This window comes from Pristis pectinata, chromosome 1 (genome assembly GCF_009764475.1).
Source record: "Pristis pectinata isolate sPriPec2 chromosome 1, sPriPec2.1.pri, whole genome shotgun sequence".
Lineage (NCBI taxonomy): Eukaryota > Metazoa > Chordata > Chondrichthyes > Rhinopristiformes > Pristidae > Pristis > Pristis pectinata.
This window is the reverse complement of record NC_067405.1, coordinates 73,693,015-73,715,005: the sequence shown is the minus strand read 5'-3', so window position 1 is coordinate 73,715,005 and position 21,991 is coordinate 73,693,015. Positions and strand designations below refer to the sequence as shown.

The 21,991-nt window shown below is 42.8% G+C and overlaps 1 protein-coding gene across 2 annotated transcripts in view; it reads left to right on the top strand.

Moving 5' to 3' along the window:
- LOC127570775 (INO80 complex subunit D-like) overlaps positions 1 to 20,870 on the top strand; it is a 105,620-nt gene extending 84,750 nt beyond the window's left edge. For both annotated transcript variants that reach the window (XM_052016607.1, XM_052016598.1), the window contains exons 8-10: positions 2,009 to 2,220; positions 3,641 to 3,798; positions 9,702 to 20,870. In XM_052016607.1, coding sequence (XP_051872567.1) covers positions 2,009 to 2,220; positions 3,641 to 3,798; positions 9,702 to 10,807 — 1,476 coding nt within the window. In that variant the 3' untranslated portion in view covers positions 10,808 to 20,870. The remainder of the gene's footprint in view (positions 1 to 2,008; positions 2,221 to 3,640; positions 3,799 to 9,701) is intronic.
- Positions 20,871 to 21,991: the final 1,121 nt, after the last annotated feature.

Genomic DNA, 21,991 nt, shown 5'->3' with positions numbered 1-21,991 from the left:
TCTGTAGCCAGCTAAGAGTCTTTCAATTCTTGTTTAGGGGATTTTCACCCATTCTTCCTTGCAAAAGGCTTCTAGTTCTGTGAGATCCTTGGGCCATCTTGCATGCACTGCTCTTTTGAGGTCTATCCACAGATTTTCAATGATGTTTAGTTCGGGGGACTGTGAGGCCCATGGCAAAACCTTCAGCTTGTGCTTCTTGAGGTGTGTTATCCTGTTGTAGAAGCCATCCTCTTTTCATCTTCAACTTTTTTACAGACGGTGTGATGTTTGCTTCCAGAATTTGCTGGTATTTAATTGCATTCATTCTTCCCTCTACCAGTGAAATGTTCTCTGTGCCACTGGCTGCAACACAAGCCCAAAGCATGATCGATCCACCCCCATGCTTAACAGTTGGAGAGGTGTTCTTTTCATGAAATTCTGCACCCTTTTTTCTCCAAACATACCTTTGCTCATTGCGGGCAAAAAATTCTATTTTAACTTCATCAGTCCACAGGACTTGTTTCCAAAATGCATCAGGCTTGTTTACATGTTCCTTTGCAAACTTCTGACACTGAATTTTGTGGTGAGGATGCAGGAAAGGTTTTCTTCTGATGACTCTTCCATGAAGGTCGTATTTGTGTAGGTGTGGCTGCACGGTAGAACAGTGCACCACCACTCCAGAGTCTTCTAAATCTTCCTGAAGGTCTTTTGCAGTCAAACGGGGGTTTTGATTTGCCTTTCTAGCAATCCTACGAGCAGTTCTCTGGGAAAGTTTTCTTGGTCTTCCAGACTTCAACTTGACCTCCACCATTCCTGTTAACTGCCATTTCTTAATTACATTACGAACTGAGGAAACAGCTACCTGAAAATGCCTTGCTATCTTCTTATAGCCTTCTCCTGCTTTGTGGGCATCATTTATTTTAATTTTCAGTGTGCCAGGCAGTTGCTTAGAGGAGCCCATGGCTGCTGATTGTTGGGACAAGGTTTGAGGAGTCAGGGTATTTATAAAGCTTTGAAATTTGCATCACCTGGCCTTTCCTAATGATGACTGTGAACAAGCCGTAGCCCTAACAAGCTAATGAAGGTCTGAGAGCTCAAATTTCTTGGGGTGCCCAAACTTTTGCATGGTGCTCCTTTTTTCACTCTAAAATTGTACAAAACAAAAATAATACACTAATCTTGCTTAAAATGTTGGAAAGAATGTGTCATCTTTAACTTTATGACTTTTGGAGATCAGTTCATCTTCTACTCACTTAACTATTCACAGTAACAGAAATTTTGACCAGGGGTGCCCAAATGTTTGTATGCCACTGTATGAGAAGTAATGGGTTCTTGTCTCCAATGTTCCTCTCACAGCCAATATCTCTCGCAACAAAAAGTATTGGTTCGTCAACTCTGTCTGTTAGATCCTACAGTGCACAGAATGGTTGACGCATTTGCCCAAAGGCAAGTCTTGGATCAAGCATTTGGGGCTAAATCTATTTTTTAATTGGGTTACCTATCATATGCAATGCTTTTAATCATTTTTATCATTTGGTTACCAACCAGGACAAGAGATAAAAAGTTAACGACACAATGACAGCCAGTGTAGCAGTATTGCGTTGTGGAACCCTAGGCTGCAGTGGTCAGCACTTCAAATATTTTTTTTCCCGTGGGGAAGCTACTCATAACTACCTGTACGTTTCCAGACTCTGCTGCCTTTGTTTTTTAGGGGCACATTGCTTGATCTTTCTGCAGGTCCCCTTCTGTTCTCTCACCTCTGTCCTATTTCACTGTCTCACTCCTTTTTGATTCTATCATCCTTAGAATTTCACTCTTATTGTTATTCCTCCTCCTCACTCCACCTTCTATCCCCCTCTTCTTCCCTGCCCTCCCCCACCTTTGCCCTCCCCTCTCTCCTCCCTCTTTCACATGTTCTCTTTGTGGAACATTTGAGTGTTCACCCTCACCAGCTAGATTGTCCGTGCTGCAAGTTCTGCTACACCACCACCTTTCCAGTCTTACTTTGCGGCTCTGTTTTTCTTTTAAGGACAATTTCTTGCGAGGTGACAGTAACCGGAAAGTCCAGCAACAAAGGAAACCCAGGAAGAAAACCAAGCCTCCAGCACTTACCAAAAAACACAAGAAGAAACGGCGGAGAGGCCCGCGGCGGCCTCAGAAACCCATTCCTCCAGCAGTACCCCAGGGCAATCTTACAATGCCTTCCAGTCTTGGCATATCAGTCATGGCCTCCCACGTCAGGTAAGCACAAACAGTAAGACTCACTGCTGCGATTATAGACAATGCAAGACTGTGGGTTATTTGTACTTTGTCTTCATTTATCGTTCTTACCGAGAAAAGTAACATTACTGCTTAAATAATTGTTATTTAATTGTGTCATTGGCAGTATGGCAGACAATGATAGCTCTGGTTTCTCAGTGGAATGAGTTATGCCACTAGATCTTGTCTACAGTTTATATTAGATGTTGGGTCCCCCCAGCCCCCGCACTGATCCAGGTGTCTGTCATAACTGGTACCATAACAAGTGAGGATTCTCATGTTGGCAGATTGATTGGCTGGAGGAGGTATCAGATTTGGGAGTCAATTGAGGTACCTCTTGAAAAGTTAACTCTCACAGAAACTGAACCTCTTCTCTGTGTTCTGTGACACCACCAGAATAGCCTGTTACCTGCTGGGGCAGCTGGAGTGCTATGAACAACTTTGTGTTAGCCAAGACTGATTGGTGAGCACTCTTGCCTTTTAGTCAGCATGTTGTGGATTCATGTGTTGCCCCAGATACTTTGGCACCTAATCTAGAAGGGGATATCAATATGGTAGTGAGTGCTGCACTGCCGGAGCTGCTGTCTTTTCAATGAGACCTCAAGCCCAGGCTTCTTCCACCCTTTCGGCTGTTGTGAGAGATCCCACAGCACTTTGAAAGAAGAGCAGGGCAGTTCTCTTTGGTGTCCTAGATGGTATTTATCCTTCCCCAATACTACTCGGGCAGACTCTTAGAGCTGTTGTGTACAAAATGACCGCTGTGCTTCTTAGATTACAATCATGATTGCCTTTCAAATTAAAAAAAAATTTAATTGCCTTTAAACCACTTTGAGGTGCCTAGAACTTCAGAGGTATTATTAGGATAAATATTAAGTTAAAACTCTTTCAAATGGAGAATAAGGAAGTGTTACTGTTAAGAACTTTACTGGAATGGTGTGAATTTTTTGCAGTAGTTGGAGAAGACCTCCCTGTGGATGGCTGTGTATTTAATTCGGTTTGGACAGCAGCTTGTCTGATTATGGACCTGTGAAGTTTACATAGTAAACTGTATCAAGTTACTTTACGTGAGTTTAATCCAACAAAATCTGACATTGAGCTGCATACTGGGTTGAGTAACCAAAACCTTGGTCAAGAAGGTAGGTTTCAATGCATGTCGAAGAAGGAACAGTGGGGTGAAGGGAGTGAGCATCAGTAGGGAATGTGACAGCCAGGCAACACAAGGCCTTTTACGGGACCTCAAAGACGTACAGGGAACAGAAGCAATTCGGTATTTGCTGAAGTGATTTTTCAACCTCATTTTTCTTTTAATAATTGGATCTGAGCATTTTCCCATTCTGTTGGTTTATTTCTGCTCAAGAGTCTGTTTATACACACCTCTGACCGTTGTCCTGTTGAATTCCAGGGATTCTTCAACCCCAGAACTAAGTGCTGATGAAATCCCTGATGACATCACCAACGAGATCACAGATATGCCAAATGACCTGGAACTAAATCAAGAAGAGTTGGCAGAGGTTCTTCAGCGATTGCCTGATGACTTGCAGGACTTTGACCTCTTTGAAGGTGATACTGCGTTGAAAGTGCTTTCCTTTTAAACAATACATTTCCAGAATATGTGTGTGTTGAAACATTTTTCAGGATGTGGGCATTGCTGGTAAGGCCAATGCATTGCCCATCCCTAATTGCCCCTGAGGTGGTGTTGAACCACTTTATTGAACTACTGCAAGCTTTCTGGTGAAGGTGCTCCCACGGTGTTGATGTCCCAGGATTTGACAATGAAAGAATGGTAATAAATTTTTTGCAAGATAGCATGGTGCGCAAGCTGGAGGGGATCCTTCATGTGGTGGTGTATTCGTGCACCTGGTGCACCTCTCCTTGTTGGTAGAGATTGTAGGTTATGGAGATGCCGTCAGAGTAGTCTAGGCAAGTAACTGCATTTTGTAGTTAGTGCACCCCATGACCCCAATGTGCCAAAGGTGAAGGGAATGAAAGTTTAGGATGCTGGATGTGGTACTGATCACGCGGGCTGCTTTTCCCGGGATGGCATTAAACTTCTTGAGTGTTTTTGAGTTGCACTCTTCCAGGCAGTGGAGAGTATTTCATCACACTCCTGCTTTGTTCCTCGTAGATGGTGGAAAGGCTTTCAGGTGTCAGGCAATGAGTCACTCATTGCAGGTTACCTCTCCTCTAACCAGTTCTTGTAGCTAAAGTATTTCAGTGGCTGGTCCTATTGAAGGATTGGTGAGTGGTGAACCCCCAGGTTATTGATAGTAGGAATTCAGTGATAGTTATGCCATTTAAATGTTCAAAAGGCAATTGGACCAGTACTTGGATAGGAAAGGCATAATGCACGCAAGTGGGACCAGCATAGAAAAGTATCTTGGTTGGCATGAACGAGGTGGGCCAAAAGGGCCTGTTTCTGTTCTGTACGATTCTGTGATTGAATGTAAAGATTCTGTCTTGCAGGAGATGACCATTATGTGTGATGTGAAAGTTGCTTGCCATCTCTCAGACCATGCCTGAATGTTGTCTAAGTCCTGCTGCATGCAGTCATGGGCTGGTTCACTTGCAGAGGAGTCGTGTAGATGTGCTGAAATAGGATGTGAATCCACAATCATCAGCGAGGCAGAATTGCTACTAATCCACAGGACTGCAGAGTTTTGATCTGGTTTGTTGGCTGTATTAGACTTTGTTGTTTCACTGATCTATGCAGTGGCTCTCCCCAGTTTAGACAACAAATGTTCCTGAGTAAGACTGGGATGGGACTGTCTTTACTATGTCCAAGTTTACTGCTTGAGTTGTTGCTTGGTTGTCCTTCATTTTTTTTATCAATATTTGTATTAATGTAGTAGTTATGATGCAATTTAATTTCAAAAACTGTGAAGAAAGAGTCAACCACGTTGCTGTGAGTTTGGATTCGTATACTGTGAATGCCAGCTTGGGTAGAGATGGCAAATTTTCTCCCCTGAAGTGAATCAGATGGGTGTTTGCAACAATCTAGCAGTTTCATGATCATCATAACTCAGACTTTTTTTTGTACAATTCTGGTTTATTTAGTTAACTGAATTTTAAATTCCACAGCTGCTGTAGTGGTATTTGAACTCTCATTTCTGGATTACTATCCCTGCTATCAATAGCCCATCTTTGGTTTTACTACCAAGATACTTGCAATTTTATGTTGTCACCAAGATCGTCCAGAATCCTTTTTTTGTTAAAATAGCCAAATCACAACTGGAAGAAAATTCCAAGCATGTGCATGTCTAGGGAGAGTAAATCACACCAGCTGCTGCAACTGCCCTCTGTCAAATAGTGTTGTAACACCGTTGAATCCTGGAACCTCTTGTCTCTGCTACAGATGAGCGGCAGCAATTCAACCTCACTTAAGATTGTGGATTTGTGTCCCATTTCAGCACATCAAGGCTGACACCCCAGGGCACTACTGAAACAGTGCTGCACTGTTGGACATGTCTTTCAGACAAAGTAATAACTGAGGCCCCATCCTCTCCTCTCAGCCGGCAATAAAAGGTTCCTTGGTGTTGTGACTAGTATTTCTTCCTCAAGCAGCATTACTAAATTAGATTTTCTTACTATTTATCTTATTGCTTTTTGTGGGAGCTAAGTTGTATGCGAGTTGATTACCATGTCTCCACCTGTTGTTTCAAAAGTTTTTCTTTGGCTGTGATGTTTTTGACAGCTCCTCTTGGTCATAGAATGCAAAAGGCAGGAAGTGTATTCTTAAAAGAGGGAACTATAAATTATAGCAGATAATGAAAAAAAACATTTGAGATTCAGTCTCTGTTAATTGTGGAAGTCTGTCTTGATGATATGTTGAGTGGAAAATTGAGGCAGAACTGAATGAAAAGAGCTGGCACTTGGATTTCAGTTTGGATCAGTGTGAAGTCATCTCCTTTGAGTTTAAGAAGGATAGGTCAAACAGAGTGCTTTCTAATTGGTGAAGAAATGAAGTCCAGCACAACTTTGGGATCTTTGTATATCATTAAAATGGTGTGAATGCAAAACAAGATCAGAAAGGCTAATAGAATGCTCCTCCTGCTGTATGTTCCTGAATTCACTAATATCAGCAGAACCCCACTCTGGAATTCACACATCAGATTTGTTCCCACTTAAAACATCTAATTTAATGAAGAGAGGATGCAATGAGTTATCCTCGGCAATGCTGCATTCAGTGAATTATTACATCACCCCACTCAGAGTAATTAAGCTGACTTCCATAACTCTTCACCATGCTGGAGCAGAACTTGAAGATTAAGAATGTTCTCAGATGATTATCTGAGGCACTTTCACTGCAGTTATAAGCATTGTTGCAGTTATTCTTCAAGTAGGGGTTTAGACAGTGCATGATTTTCTAAAGCACAGTACATGATTAAACCAGAAACCCTTCCGATAGCTATGCTGGGGACCTTAACCCTTATCAGTATAGGTATATAACATATAATGATGAACAGACTGCTCCATACCCATTAACCTTTTTAATTTCCTTTTCCACAATGTACCCCATCAGAATTACATTCTTTATCTTCAAGTGCCTGCCAGTCTGGGCTTCTGCATTTTCCACTTTTCCTGTGTCTCAGCTAACATCCTTTGTCCTTCAATCTCCAACTAGTTCCACATCTATTCCTTCTCATCACTCTGTCAGTCATCAGAGCCCACTAAAGTTATCTCATCCTCCACATTGTGTGTTGGTTCCTAGAACTTCTTTGCTTCTCCCTGCATTCAAAACGTCCTTAAAACTCTCCAGTTGCACCATGGGTCACATCCCCAAACAAGCTCCCAGCCAGTCCTGCTGACAAAGCCTAACAAACTACCTTTGGATATTACCTTATCAGGTCACCGTTCTGTAATACAAGTTCGATTGAGACTTGGATCCTGTATAGGTAACTCAAGAATCTCAGCATCTCACTGTATAACATGATTAAACAATTGGTGGGTACAGGTCTGCCATTGTATAATATGGATACAAGGACAGCATTACTGCCCATTCCTAATTAGCTTTGAGACGTTGTTCCTCAGTCACTTTTGTGAATTAACTGTAATGCTTTTGGTGAAAGTGTTGTTGAATTAAGAGTTTCAGGATTTTAACACACTGATAAATGAATGGCAATACAGCCCCATTACTGGCTCAACACTCCTTTTGTAACTTAAGATATTTATTTATTAGTCACATGTACATTGAAACACACAGTGAAATGCATCTTTTACGTAGAGTGCTCTGGGGCACCCCGCAAGTGTCGCCAGCATAGCATGCCCACAACTTCCTAACCCGTATGTCTTTGGAATGTGGGAGGAAACGGAGCACCCGGAGGAAACCCACGCAGACATGGGAGAACGTACAAACTCCTTACAGACAGCGGTGGGACTTGAACGCAGGTCGCTGGTGCTGTACTAGCGTTGTGCTAACTGCTACACTACCGTGCCACCTCTCCTGTTCTCCACCCTAATCGAGGCCTTCCTTTGGGTTCTTCCTTCCTGCACCCCAATTCCCTGCACTTTTAAACTTATTTTATCTCTAACATCAGTTATAATGATACTGATTGATCCAAAAGATAAACAGTGTCATTCTCCAACTTTTCATGTTTTATTTCACCTCAGTGATGCTTCCAAGCCCTGCAGGGGAATATGCTCCACCTTACATCAGTACATTCAAATTTTGCATTACAGGCAGATGTCATAGTCATACAGCATACAGTTCAGCCCAACTCATCCAGGAGGGATGAGATGTAAACTCCATCCCCCCGTCCAGCAGGAACAGTGCAGGCAAGGGTCTAACTAGCTTGATGGTATGGATCACAGTGAGTTCTCCCATCCCTGTGCTCTACACATGTAGACATCGAGAAACATGTGGACACATGTAGAACAGCAAAGTTGTGTCCCAATCATGTCACTATTTTATCCAGCAAGGCTTGAAAGCTGCTTCCCATGTGGGTTTGTGGGTTATGGGCATAAGGTCCAAATGAAGGGTATCCTGCCCCCACATCCACTTCACAAAATCTTACTTACAAAGGAGCAACCTGAAATCTCTCCTGCCAAATTACATGGGGTAAGACCCCTCAAGCTGGAAACAGACTAAAAATAGAAAGAAAGATTTGCATTAATATTGCACCTTCCGTGACAGAGATCTTCCACAGTGCTTTACTGTCAATTAAGTATTTATTTTGAAATGTAACAGCTGTTCTAAATGTAGGAATAGCAGAACACAGTTTGCACAGTGAGATTTTTAGCGGTGAAATATAGATCAGATTTTTTTAGGCTTTAACATTGGACCTTGTAAAATTTCTCTGCCTCATGATCCATTAAGTGTCTGAATCAAAGAGGAGCTATTAGGAGGGCTGATCATGAGGATGCTGCATGTCAGATGGGCACAAGTCTGTGGCTTCATAATGTGGATACAGTACTCGTGGGCAGACGTTTGTTACTGTATAACATGGGTGCAGCGCTGGTGAATACAGGTCTGGGACTGTATAACACTGGCATATAATACTGATGGGTCCATATCTGTCACAATAATGGCACAGTACATCAGGTTAGTTATTCCATAATTTAGGTACAATCCTGGTGGAGACAGGTTGGTGCATAACACTTGGATACAGTGCTAGTGTGGACAGGTCAGTGCATAACACTGGGATACACTCCTGGTGTGGACAGATCAGTGTAAAACATTGGGATACACCCCTGGTGTGGACAATTCCAGTCACACCATTACAGGAAGGATGTGGAGGCTTTGAAAGGGTGCTGAAGAGGTTTACCAGGATGTGCCTGGATTAGAGGGTATGAGCTATAAGGAGAGGTTGGACAAACTTGGGCTGTTTTCTCTGGAGCGTTGGAGGCTGAGGGGCAACCAGATAGAAGTTTATACAGTTATGGGAGGTATAGATAGGGTAGGCAGTCAGAATCTGTTTTCCAGGGTAGAAATGTCAAGTACCAGAGGACATGCATTTAAGGTGAAAGGGCAAGTTTTTTTTCAGAGTGGTAGATGCATGGAATAGGCTGCCAGGGATAGTGGTGGAAGCAGATACAATAGTGGCGTTTAAGAGGCCGTTAGGTATATGAATATGCAAGGAATGGAGGGATATGGATCATGTACAGGCAGAAGAGATTTAGGCATCGTGTTCGGCACAGACATCTTTGGCTGAAGGGCCTGTTCCTGTTCTGTGTGGTACTGTTTTACGTCAAAGTCGAGTCTGTAACACTGGGGTGGAGTACTAGTGGGTACATGTTAATGTATTAACAATCCTGGTGGGGGACAGCACTGTCACAGTAGTGCACTGGGGTGTGGTGCAGGGTTAATCAAAATGTGCAGGACACTGATCAGTGCAAGCAATACTTGCTGGGTATGTCACCTGCTCTGCAGGTCGGATTTACAGGGGAAACTCTTCACAATGTTTGTGTGGTTATAACCTTCGGGCTGTAACAGTGACACTCTTCCTGCTCTTGCTGGCACCCTCCAGGTAAAAACGGCGAGCTGCTGCCCACCACGGAGGAGGCGGAGGAGCTGGAGCGAGCGCTGGAGGCTGTCACCTCGTACGCCGCCTCGCTGGAGTGCCTGAGTTCCATCGGTGAGCTGGCGCACACGGACGGCGACGGCGACCAGGAGCTGTCGGGCAGAGGGATGGGCGTGTTCGTAGCCGCCGCAGGGATCCCGGCCCTGGGCAGAGCGGTCAACAACGAACTGGGAGACCTGCTGAACGGGCGCCTGTCCACCGAGAACTTCTCCAGCCTGGAGCTGGACGAGAACCTCCTGCCCCCGCCCTCGGCGCTGCCCAGCCCGGCCAGTCAGGCGCAGGCGGCAGTGGGCCTAGCCGGCCTGGGCGAGCGGGCCTACCCGCCGGCCCACTTCCACGGGCTGCGGGCCGACGCCAGCCGCGCTTCGCCCCGGGCCCAGCTACTGGGCAAGGCGGAGGAGCTGCTGACGTCGCGTCCGCGCTGCGGGAGCGAGCACTCGCGCTCGTCGCCCTACAGCAGCGAGCACGCGCCCTCGCCCTACAGCGATCACGTGGGCTCGCCGCCCCGCCCCCCGCCGTTCCCCGGCGACGGCCTCGGCGCGCCCTTCTCGCCCGATGTCGCCGCCCTGCTGCCCGCTCACGTCCTGCCGGCTCAGCTCGTCAACTCCCGGCCCCAGTGGGGCACCATCAGCCTGAGCGACCCGGCCACCTTCAGCGGCCTGATGGCGTCCGGCCCCGAGGGCCGCCTCCTCTCCACCTCGCTCTCCACCCCGCTCTCCACCCCTCACTCGCCCTCCACCTTCTCCAGCGCCACGGCGCCCGGCAACGCCGTCCTCCTCACCGGCCTGGGTCAGGCCGGCTTCGGCGGCAACGGCGGCGCCAACCTGGCGCCCTCCTCGCCCCCTGAGGTGTCGCCCGCCAACCCGGCGGCCAAGCAGCCGCTGCCGCAGTTCAGCGCCGCCTTCGGCCCGCAGCTCGGCTCCCACAGCGGCATCCCCAAGGACGTTCAGCCCACACACAGCTCGATAGCACCCCCCACAGGCTTCTCCGTAACCGCAGCCGCCGCCGCCAGCACGAACAATGCCACGGCTCCCTTCAGCCCCTCGCAGTGAGTCTACGCTGGAGCACCGGGCGAAGCAAGACCACACCTTCCTCCTGCCTTGCAAGTGAGGGTCGACACGTTGTCCTGATTTCTCTCCCCCTCCCCAGTGGTGTCTTGGAGTTTAAAGGTTATCAACCAGTTTTATTGCTTTTAAAACAAAAAGCCTTCCCGCGTGGCTGTCGAGGGGATAAAACGTTTCGGGAACCAGACTTTGCGAGAACGTGAACTTGTGACCAAGCAGAGATGCCAGTGATTCCTACCCTTATTAGTCAACAGAGCAAAATATGAGGTGTCATGCTCATTATTGTTGCATTCAACCTTCCAAAAGGAACAAAAAAAGAACATGCCTTTTGTAAAGATTTTTTGAACAACTGACCCAAATGTCTTTTGCACACCCGTTCACTTGGTATACTCTTTCCTGCTTTAACATTCAAGAACCCTGCCCCTATCATTGGCATCTCTGTGGTGAGCAGCATTTTAGCAAGTCGGCAGCCAGGCCACCTGCAGCAGTTGCCTTTGGCAGAAATGGCAGGTGGATCCAGACTTCTGCCAACTTTTTACCAGATACCGCCATCGCTTACCTGGATATTTTGCCAAGCAGCCATTATGAGTTCAGGTGACTTTCCACCTTGCTAGGGCCTTGTGTGCTTTTTAAAAAGGGGGATCGGTGACATTTTGCCCCTTTCCTTTTCAGGGCTAAAAGAGCTTAATACATTCAGTTTGAGTATATTTTTTATGTAAATACATTAGTACATTTTATGATGACATTACTTATCTATAAAATCATTAATGGCACACTGTTAAGTATCAAACTCAAGGTAGATGTTTGGCTCATTGAGGCTTTTTATATAATAAAACGGACACACACACACACACACACACACACAAGTGTGCGCACACAAAGTTGTAGATCAGGTGCCCACGTTCTCTGCACAGACATGCCACAACATTTGCTGTTTGATTGTCAAGCGAGGTGCAGAACTAACTTATCATTTATTTGTTAAAATGCGGTCCTAAAACTCAGTCTAAAGTCTTCTGTGCATGGACTACTAACAAGCAAATCATTTCACTCCGTAAGGACACCAGGGCATGTTTTATGAATGCCATATTTGCAGAGGCTCCAACTCCTAGGCTCAAAGCCATGAATAAGAGTTACCTTGCCATCTAGCTCTGCATTGCACCATTCTCCAACAACCCACTTCACCTTTCCTCTGCATCCTTCTTTATGCCTGCCCCTTCTCCTAGTGGTGTACAGACATTAAGGCATCAATTACTTTTGCTCCAATTTGTACATTTCTGTGAGTGGCCAGTCAGAGTTATCCTTCCCAAAATCGCAAGTGCTGCATCTGGGTTAGACGTAATCACAATATAAAATGTTCACTGAAGCTTTTGTTGCATTTTAGTTAGCTGGTGAAAGAGCCTTTGTGTATTGGACAGCAGAGATTGTGAGGGTTTTTCTAGGATTGATGGAGTGTTGCTTGGGGTGGATATATGTTTCTTCCATTTCCTCGGACCCTTAAAAGCAGGGCTTTTGAGGTATCATGAGATCCCTAGCTGCATCAAAGCACGTGGAATCCAAATTTGCTCTCAAACCGATCTAGTACTTTTGATGTTCTCGACAGCAAATTCATGTGCGGTCTGGGGGTGCTTATCCCTGGCTTCTAGAATTTAGTTGTTTATTCCACTGCCTCGACACCTGCAAAAATAAACTGGCATGCAAGTGGCACAAAGTTAAGCAAGCTAAAGTGTGCCACCCACTGCTTTCTGCAATGCATCCAGTGTCCTATAATGCCAAATATGTCGGATTTTTTTGAGAGAAAGTTTATTTATGTTAAAAGCTTTGAAAATGTATAAAATATATCCAGTGGGCTATATGCTTGTGCCTCTTATAGAGTTTTCAAATGATATGCTACAATGGGGTTACCCCATTTTTAACATTTTAAGTTAATCACGTGTCTGCGCGTAAACACACACACACTCTCTCTCTCTCTTTATATTGTATATAATATACATTGTATCTATTTACAAGTTCCAATGCCATCTCCTTCCTTGATCGCAACACATCTAAATTAATTTTTGCAGCTCCACCGTTAAACACTGCATCACCCAATTCCCAAAGCACAGTGTCCTTGTAAATTTCCTGCACTCTTAGAATTTCCCATTGACTTAAAAAGTAAAGACTGAAAGACCAGGGAAGAGTTTCAATGAACCTTTGCTTGCAGAATGTCTTGGACTTTTGATTTGAAATGAGGAGCCATCCCTGATGCACCTTGAAGGTGTGTAGGATTCCAAGTTGAGGGTTATTTCTTTTGTTTAATAAAGGTGACCTTGCTGCACATTATGGAACGGAACTGTGCCAGATATGTATTGTGGAAAGGCAATGACAATTTTCTGCACAGATGCCCATAAACACCCAAATTTTGTTAAACCTGATGCTCTCATCATGGAATATGCATTCTAATTATACATTGGTTGTTTACTTAATTGATTGCCATAATGAGTGCTTCATTGTTTGTTGGTTTAATTTGGGTGCGATCTAGTTTAATAATGCTTTGTGTCAGATTTGCTTAGAAGGGAGGGGAGCAGTGAATGTTCACCGTTGGGTTAGTGCGGGAGTAGCTCTTTTCAAGTAGCCCAGGTGCTTAGTAGGAGGTGCAAATTATGGGGGCTTTCTGCAGTCTGTCTCAAGTGAATGGACGACTTGAAGCTTGTGAGGTAGGGAGGGTGCGGAAAAGAATGACGTTTGCAGCTCTGGCTAACTGGTTTTGCATTCCAGTTTGCTTTAGACAAGGTATTCTTGTTTGAGGTACGGCTGAGGGACTGGTGTGTGTGTGTGTGATATTTATCCAGTGAGTTACTGACAGGATCCAACTAAATAATGGTCCCCAAGCAGAGAACCACTTTGTCAGAATCCTTTCCAGTAACTCTGACAAAAATAAACAACCCACAAGCTTCCACTTCTAACTCGGGTTGGCGCATCTCTTCACCATAACCTACTGGTTTGACTCCCGTTGCCCCCTACCCCCAGTCTGTGATCACTTCCTCCAGGCAGCTCACAAGCCTGTATCACTGCGCATCTGCCTTATCACTCCCTAATCTTTCTTCCTCCCCGACCCCCTTGTCTGTGAACCTCCCCATCCCTGACCCTCTGAGTGTATTTGTGCATTTCTCCAGCCTAACCAGCCCTCCCCCCTTGTTCAGTCTATTTCTTCACCCTAACCCTTTGGTCTGCATGTTTCTCCATCCTATCCCCTGGTCTGTGTGTTTCTCCACTCTGGTCCCCAGCCCCAGTTTTGTATATCAGGGAAAATTTCATTGTGGGTAGTTTAATTTTGAGTAGTATGGATACGTTGTTCCTGATGAAGATGAGAGCAAGTATTTGGGTGCAGGTTACTTTTGGGCTTTTCTGTCCATTATGATATTATTAAATTCCAGGTTCTTTGGTTAGACCGCCACATAGCTTTAGAATTAGGGCAGTCTTGATTTTTGAGTCACCTACTAGACTAGGAAAACCCCAGCTATGGCTTGAAATTGTGTTTTGAAGCTGAGTTCTGTGCAGCCTTTTTTTGGGATCATCAGCTAACTGTGCAATGTGTTGGGACCAAGCTGCTGCCCACCCTCCTCCCCACCCCCAATTGAAGTTCTTGGGCAGTAGTCCCACTCTTCCAGCTACTGAATAAACTAGGATCTTAAATTATTCCATGCTGTTTTATCCTGATCTCTAGAATAGCTCATTGTGTTTTGTATACTCCTTCCCTGGTAGCTTAACAGAAAGGAGAGATCCCTGGCTTATCCTTAATCATTTTATTAAAATCAACACACAGTTGCTTTGCCATTTCAGTTTCTTTAACTTGGAGGCTGAATTTCATGCTTCTGAGAGAAGGAATATTCGGTACTTGTTTTTTCCTGCACTGAAATAAGGGTATTTTAATGATGTTACCTGACACTGGATTTGGTTAATAAGTCATCGTCCTTCCTCCCACACTCATTGCTTTCAATCAGTTAGTTTCTTGACCAGAAAAGAGATACCTATTTTTTGTTGTCCAGCTTCACTGGAATGGATTGCTTGCTACAGCTTAGCCTCTGAGGGTAGTGAACTGCAGAAACTGTTAGTACCAGTATTTGCAATCTGGGCCCTGATTTGTTCAGTACATGTACATCTTGTACATTACCAACCAGCACAGGGATTGTCAGATTGGAAGCTGTGTGCAAAAGAGAAGGGGAGATCTTTTGATAGATGCTGCAACTGGCACTTGTGCACATCCTTGATGCTTGTACAAGCAAGAGGTTTACCCACAGTATCCAAGAGACGTGGGCTGATCTGACAGGCATGCTTGCCTATGGCAGTTAATGTAAGAGGTAATAGTGTGAGGATTAGAGTTCCACGTGTGTCACGCTATGCTGTAGCAGTGAACCACTGTGCTGTTGCCTTCAGATTTATGCAAGGGAGTAGGATGAGTAGACTTCACTTGCTTTAAACAAAAATGTTGCTGTATTGAAATGTATTTAGTATGGAAATTATAGCAATTTTTAAGGAACACACTTTTTTTATCTGGATTTGTAACTGCTGGAATCCACTTTAGTGCCCTAATTGCTTTTGTTGAATCAAGTTGAGCTTATTTTCCCTTTTTAAGAATCGGTCCTTCTGGTTTGCTCTCCCCACCTCCATGATCAGCTTGCAGAGTTGGCAAAAGCTCGGGAGACCCAATGTTTCTTCAGGTAACTAGATTGGTAGTGTGGCTGAAGTGATTCCAGGTGTCACCAAAAGCCCCTCTAACATCTGTCTCCCTGTTTTGGTTGAATTGATGTCTGGCGTTTCAGGGAATGATTTAGTGGAAAGAGCTGTGGAGAAGTCCCAGGTCACAAGGATAGTAATAGGTGAGCTCATTCCACCACCATCTTCGGAGAAGCAGGCAGCACCCCAATTTGTAAATGAAGTCTGAATTACTGACAGGACCATTCTTGATATTGGTGAATAGGATTGATACCAGTCCAGAGTTTGCGTTTTACCAGTCTGTTCCCTTTTTGTTGAGGATTATGATCAAACTTTAAATTTTGCTGCATGTTTACCTTACCCATCCTCATTAGCATCTTCTAGTTGTTTTATACACAATGCCTGCCAATAAGTAGTGTAGCATCACTCACCCAATTCTTATCCTTTGGATGCTAATTATTATCCCTTGTATTGAAAGGTGCCAGGTACAGCCTTGCGAAACATCAGGTGGACCATTTACTCCCAGCATTCTAGTATAAAACCACACATTGGGTCAGAGAACATTACACCAAGCCAGCTCCTAGCTTGGCTACATATTGTTTTGCATTGAACAGCTAGGAAAAAAACAACATTGGATGATTTTGAGCATTCGGTGTTTTATTCCACCAGATATGAAAGCCCCAGAATAAAGTTTTAGCCAATTTAGAGTGATTTTTTTGTAAATATAAGCAACGAGCTTGGAGTTATTAGCAAGTAGTTTGAGTAGTTTGATGTCCATGCCAAGGCCATTCAAATGTTGGAATGGAATGGGTGATCCCAGTAGTCAAAACAAAATGCTGGAACTGAATACCCAAGCACATTGTTACCCAAAGAAGTGAATTGAAGACCTACATAGGACGAAAGCCATACTGAGTTTCAGTCAACACATGAGTGGTCAGATAATAAATTTTTGCCATCCATCTTTGGAAAGGATCTTGACTATCACTACAGAACTCGGCTCTGCAGTGATTTCTCCTTTCAATTTTTATTTTTCCAAGCATGATTGTCATAATCTCAGACTCGTCAAAGCACAAGGACATGAGTTTTTGTGCACATAAACTGTTTTTAGTCTTGTTGATAGTGCAGATTGAGCAGATTTGTGAAAAGAAATCTTTGACATTTAGATGAAGTGTAGAGATGGTAGATAGTGAGCAGGAGGTTAGGTAGTAACCCTTCACCTTCAGGACAGGATCACAGGTCATTCAGATAAAGATCCCCTCTATAAGGTATTTTGGTTTTACAGTGTGCTTTAACAACTTGGCTTAAGACCAAACTCAGTGGGATGAAAGTCCTCCATCTGTGTTGGCTTATAAGGGGTAAACGTGAAATTGCACCCAGCCAAGAGAGACCACAAAGAAGGTTGATGTGGAAAGCACTGGGGTCAGTGATAATAAATCTGATTCTGATTGTAATTTGGTCTACTTTCCAAAGACATACAAAGCCAACATCACAATCTCTGAACAGGGGTGTTCCATCAAGATGTGGAAGACTCATAAATATTTACAAGCCATCTGAGCAAAAACTATATGATAATTTTGTAAAAGCCTATTTGCAGAACAAAAGTATGAGCGAAAGTTGGTAACAAGAGAAATGCTTTTAATAGGCATGGAAATCCATTGCTGAACTGCAACCCAGGAGTACAATTCAGCATTTGAACCATGCTGCACCACATTACTGATCAGGCAACTATCTTCAGATCAAGGTAAGTTTTACTCAATATCTAATTGAGACTCTCACATTTTAAAAGGAACTTCTACCCTGCAGTGTACAAGAAAAGAAATGCAGATACATTGAATGTTGACCATATTTAATAAGCAGCTGATCGTGGAGATATGCATCATTGTGTGGCTGTAACATATCCTGATTTTTTTAGTGTACTGATTCTGTACTGATTGATCTGAGAAGTTACTACTACCATAAACCCATCATTTGTTTTGAGTGTGCTTTACCTTCCCTGTGGGCTGGCTGGCCCTAGTGTTTTTATTTGAACAAATTTGGACCCAGATTAGTGTGAACAGGTTGGCTCACAATTGTCACCTGTCTCTGACAACTCTAAGTTGTAGCTCTGGAATAGGAGGGAACTGATTGAACACAAACTGTAATGTTTTATAGTAAGTAAAGGTAAATCATCAATTGATAAATTTCTATTTTAATACTTTCAGCTTTTGGACCAGGTGTCAGTAGCAGGTTGTTAGAATGGTCACATCGCTATCCAAAATATCTATACAATTTTGTTTATCTTAGGTATTATAATGTATATGGCAAAAGAGAATAAATATTAATAACAATGTGTCAGCCTGCAGGTTGACAATAGAATTTACAATAAAAGAATCTATTTTCTAGCAGAGTCTACTTTAACAGAGTCTATATGAACTGCAGTAATTAGAACTACAGCAAAGTTTCACAGCAAATGTAGAATTATTTCTCCAGCAAAATACAGTGAGTGGAGGGTAATTTCATAATTCATATTATGAATGTCATGTCAGTCCAGTCACCTAATGTAGCGTTATTTCCAAGCATAGTTGACAGCAAAATTAGCTTAACATCCTTACTCTGCCCCAGGCTTATGTTATTACTATTGCAGTCTTTTAATAATCAACATAAGAGCAATCTTCATTTTGTTCATAACCTGGAAGGGATGACCTGGTAATTTATACTTTTTATTGACAGTGAGAGTCATTGCTTTCTCTAATCGTATATTTATTGATTTCTCAATGAAACCCTTTTTAGAACTTTAAAAAGTTCAAGGCAGGTGATGGTGAGTGATAGATTCTTAATTTTCATACATATATATATATAAAATTTATAATATCTTATTTTTTATTAGGAGGAAAGGGTGAAGGTCTGTATGTTAAGCTTGTGCGTTGAGCATAAACATAAAGCCATCCTGACATTTTCCTCTTATGTTCTCAGGTTTATATATATAAAAAAAAATAGGCAGGGAGGAGAGAAAGAAAGAGAGAGTTAGCAATGAGAGAAATATTTTTAATTCCACTTTTATTAGAATTTTGCAGGAGCTAAATGGCTGCCTACCATCCAGAGATGGTCTTTTAAAAAAAAGCAGCAGGAACAGAACAAGAGCATGGAAGCTGATTTCTTTCTTAATGGATGTGTAGACTTGTGGGATTTCTCGTGTGACGTACCACACTTTTGGCACAATGGTTGCCGGCTTCTCTTGTTGTTTCACTATCTTAAGCTGAGACAGCAAAGATTATTATAGATAAGATGTAGAGACCAAGTTAGAAGCACAAGTAGCCTGTGTTATTTTATATCACTTTCCCAACCGTGCACTGTACCTGGTGGGAATACTGTCTGCTCAATAAGTCACAGGTATGGGAATACTTGTGCACAGCTCCGTGAAACTTCCAGTGATGTTTTTGTGATTTTAAGGGCATGTAGTGGCAATAACACAAGTTGTATTTTATATAAAGTTGTGCATATAATTTTTTTAAAACTTACAACTCACTTACAACAGAAGTAGATTTAACCAAACTCTAGAAATGTGTGTATGAAGTTTATTATGAGAGGCCTGGATTGTGTGACCTTTACCTCTTTTTCAAGCCTTTTTACTCCACTAACCCCAAAATATCTGAGGTCTTGTCAGGGCTTGAATGTCACTCCTGGGGCAAAGGCTCCCATTCTACGGAGAAGGGTTGTATTAAGGTAGAGACCCACTATTTGTAATATCGCTGTGTGTCTTCCTGTCTTGACCTTTGAATGAGGTATGGTGTCATCACTCGTGTGTGTGTGTGTGTGTGTGTGTGTGTGTGTGTGTGTGTGTGTGTGTGTGTGTGTCCATCTGTTCTAACACAGGTGAAAGAACTCCCTCTATTTGTATCCCGGGCCCCACTGCCTCTGATTCAAATGTCCAGAACTGAGTTCTTCCATGAAATTAGGAAGAATCCTTCTGGACCCCTTGAAATTATGTCATATTTTGTAAAGTTTCACTGCTGTATAGAGAGTAATGTCCCTGAAGGAGAGCCTGTGCATAGAAGTTGGATGTGACTCATGCTGGACATGTGGTTTTTAAGATTAGCTGGTCAAGCAACAAAGGCATCAGTAAAAGTTTTACTATATCAATTAAAACACCAGTTAATGTGTTTCTAATTTTTAAATGGAAATTATGACTAACCCCCAAAGTAAACTTTCATAAAGAAGATCTTTTGAGGTGAGCTGTGGAGCCTGGATAAGAGTTATTAAACCATAACCCATATTTTTCTAAGGTGCATTCCTAGAAAAACACAGATCTCCTTACCAGGATATCAGCCAATTAGCTCTAATCAGACAAACATTTAAAAATTCCAATTTAAAACTTCACAGCAACTTTCAGATTCCCTGCACCTTCTATCCTTTGGATGTCAGGAACCTGTGCAGGAGTCAGTCCAAAACCAAAATATTGAGGTAAAGTAATCCGAACAGGAACTGCTGGAAATAGTCAGCAGCCTCTCAAACCCCAATTAGACTGAGAACAGTTCCCACCCTGCCACCTTGTGAAGGTCCTCAGTAACAGATGCAGGCAGATTTCCATGTGCTTCTCCTTTCAATTATCTCAAAGCACTTAATTGTATTTTTTATTTTTCAAAAAAAAATGAGGTGGGAAAAATTCTATAAAAATGATGCTGATCCCTCATTTCCCTGAAGGATCTACATTTCAAATGATTTGTGCTAACAGGGATTGGTGATTACAGGTTCCATTTGATGCATCGTGCTCTCTTCTGTCTGTTTTATTATGCATTTAAAAGGGCAACATTCTTTGAAAGCACTCAGTACCCCTGGGACCCTCTGCAGTTCTGGCTGGGAGAGAGGGAGGATTCCATAAAATCACTGATATTTCACACAGTGAGTAGTGTATCCAAAAACTATTCCCATTCCACCTTCCTGCCCTGACTGTACCTGGTATTTGCCACAAAGTGCCCAGTTTTAAATCTCATCTGCTCACATTATCATTATAATCCCAGCTCCACGAATGGTTTGTATCAGGGACTTTATGGCAAAAGAATGCGGCCCGTGGAAAAACACACAGTCCTACAAATTGCTTCAGCATACAGAAACAGAAGAGGTGGCTCAAATTTCTTATACTCAATGAATGTACTGTATTTCTGTTTTTAAACGATAGGGCGAGCTAATAATTAAATTAGTCACCTTTTGTTATTGTCCTTGTTTAATTTGTTTAAGGTATTTTTTGTATACAAAAGTTTACATTTTTTATGTATATTTTTCTTGTGTACAAACTATGTAATATGTGTATAAACACTGTATGTAATATCTGTATATAGTGTGATAAATGATCTTTGTTTGGATGTATAAATAAAAACTTGCTGTGAAGAAAATAAAAATTCAAGTCACATTGATACATTAACAATCCCCTTGTCCCTTTCACGATAGTAAAATACCTCAAAGCACTTTGTGTGCACACAATCAAAGAAAATTTGGCATGCAAATCAGATTATTAACAGATATAGATGAAAATTCTAAGTGTCTTGAAAAATAAAGAGGTAAAAGGGAATTTTAGAAAGGGGAGTGTTAGAAGGCTGAAGGCAAAGAAATTTGGGTGCATATGAGGACATAAAATGATAACAGATCAGGGAAGTTCTAGCCTGTCCTGGATTTTATTTAGATCTTTACTCTAGTCTTCACAATGTAGTATGAGAGATTTTGCCATGTCTCATATGTTACAGTAATTACTTCAAATAAATAATCTCTTTGGCTATAAAGCACTTTGGGATATCCTAAGATCATGAAAAAAGGCAGCATTTTCCTTAAGACCCAAGATTTTGACATCTTCCCGCTCCACTGTTGGCCCAGATGAGGCTGATGACATCTCCCCAAGGAGAAGCTCTGCAGTTTTGTGTTTGCTGTCTGTGCTGCTCTCCACCCCTACCGTCTCCCCTCCCCCCAAACTACTACCTAAACCCTTTAAACTGGTTTAAAAACTTTGAAGACATTTAAATAAGTAGAAAAATAAAAGTTATTTAAAACAAACCATCATCCTTCTGGAAATTAATTATGGAGATTAAGTAAACAAGTACAATCAGGTTGCTTATATATTTAAGTTGGCAACCTCATTTAAATAAATGGGGCTCCACTACATTGGAATTCATGAATTTGGCGCAGGAGGAATCTGCTCCCCATTTAGTAAGATCATGACTGATCTAATTGTAACGTCGACTCTGCATTCCTTTCCAACCCTAATGTCCTTGCGCCCCATTAGTTATCAAGAATCGATCTACCTTAAAAATATTCAAATAACTGCTCTTGGAGGAAGAGAGTTCGAAAGACTCTTGACCTCTGGGGGGGGGGGGGGGGTTTTTGCCTCCTTACTGCCTAAAATAGATGACCCCTTATTTTTAAACAGTGACCCCCCGCCACCACCGAAGTTCTATATTGTACAAGAGGAAAATATCCTCTCCACATCCTGTCAAGAGCCCACCCAGGACCTCA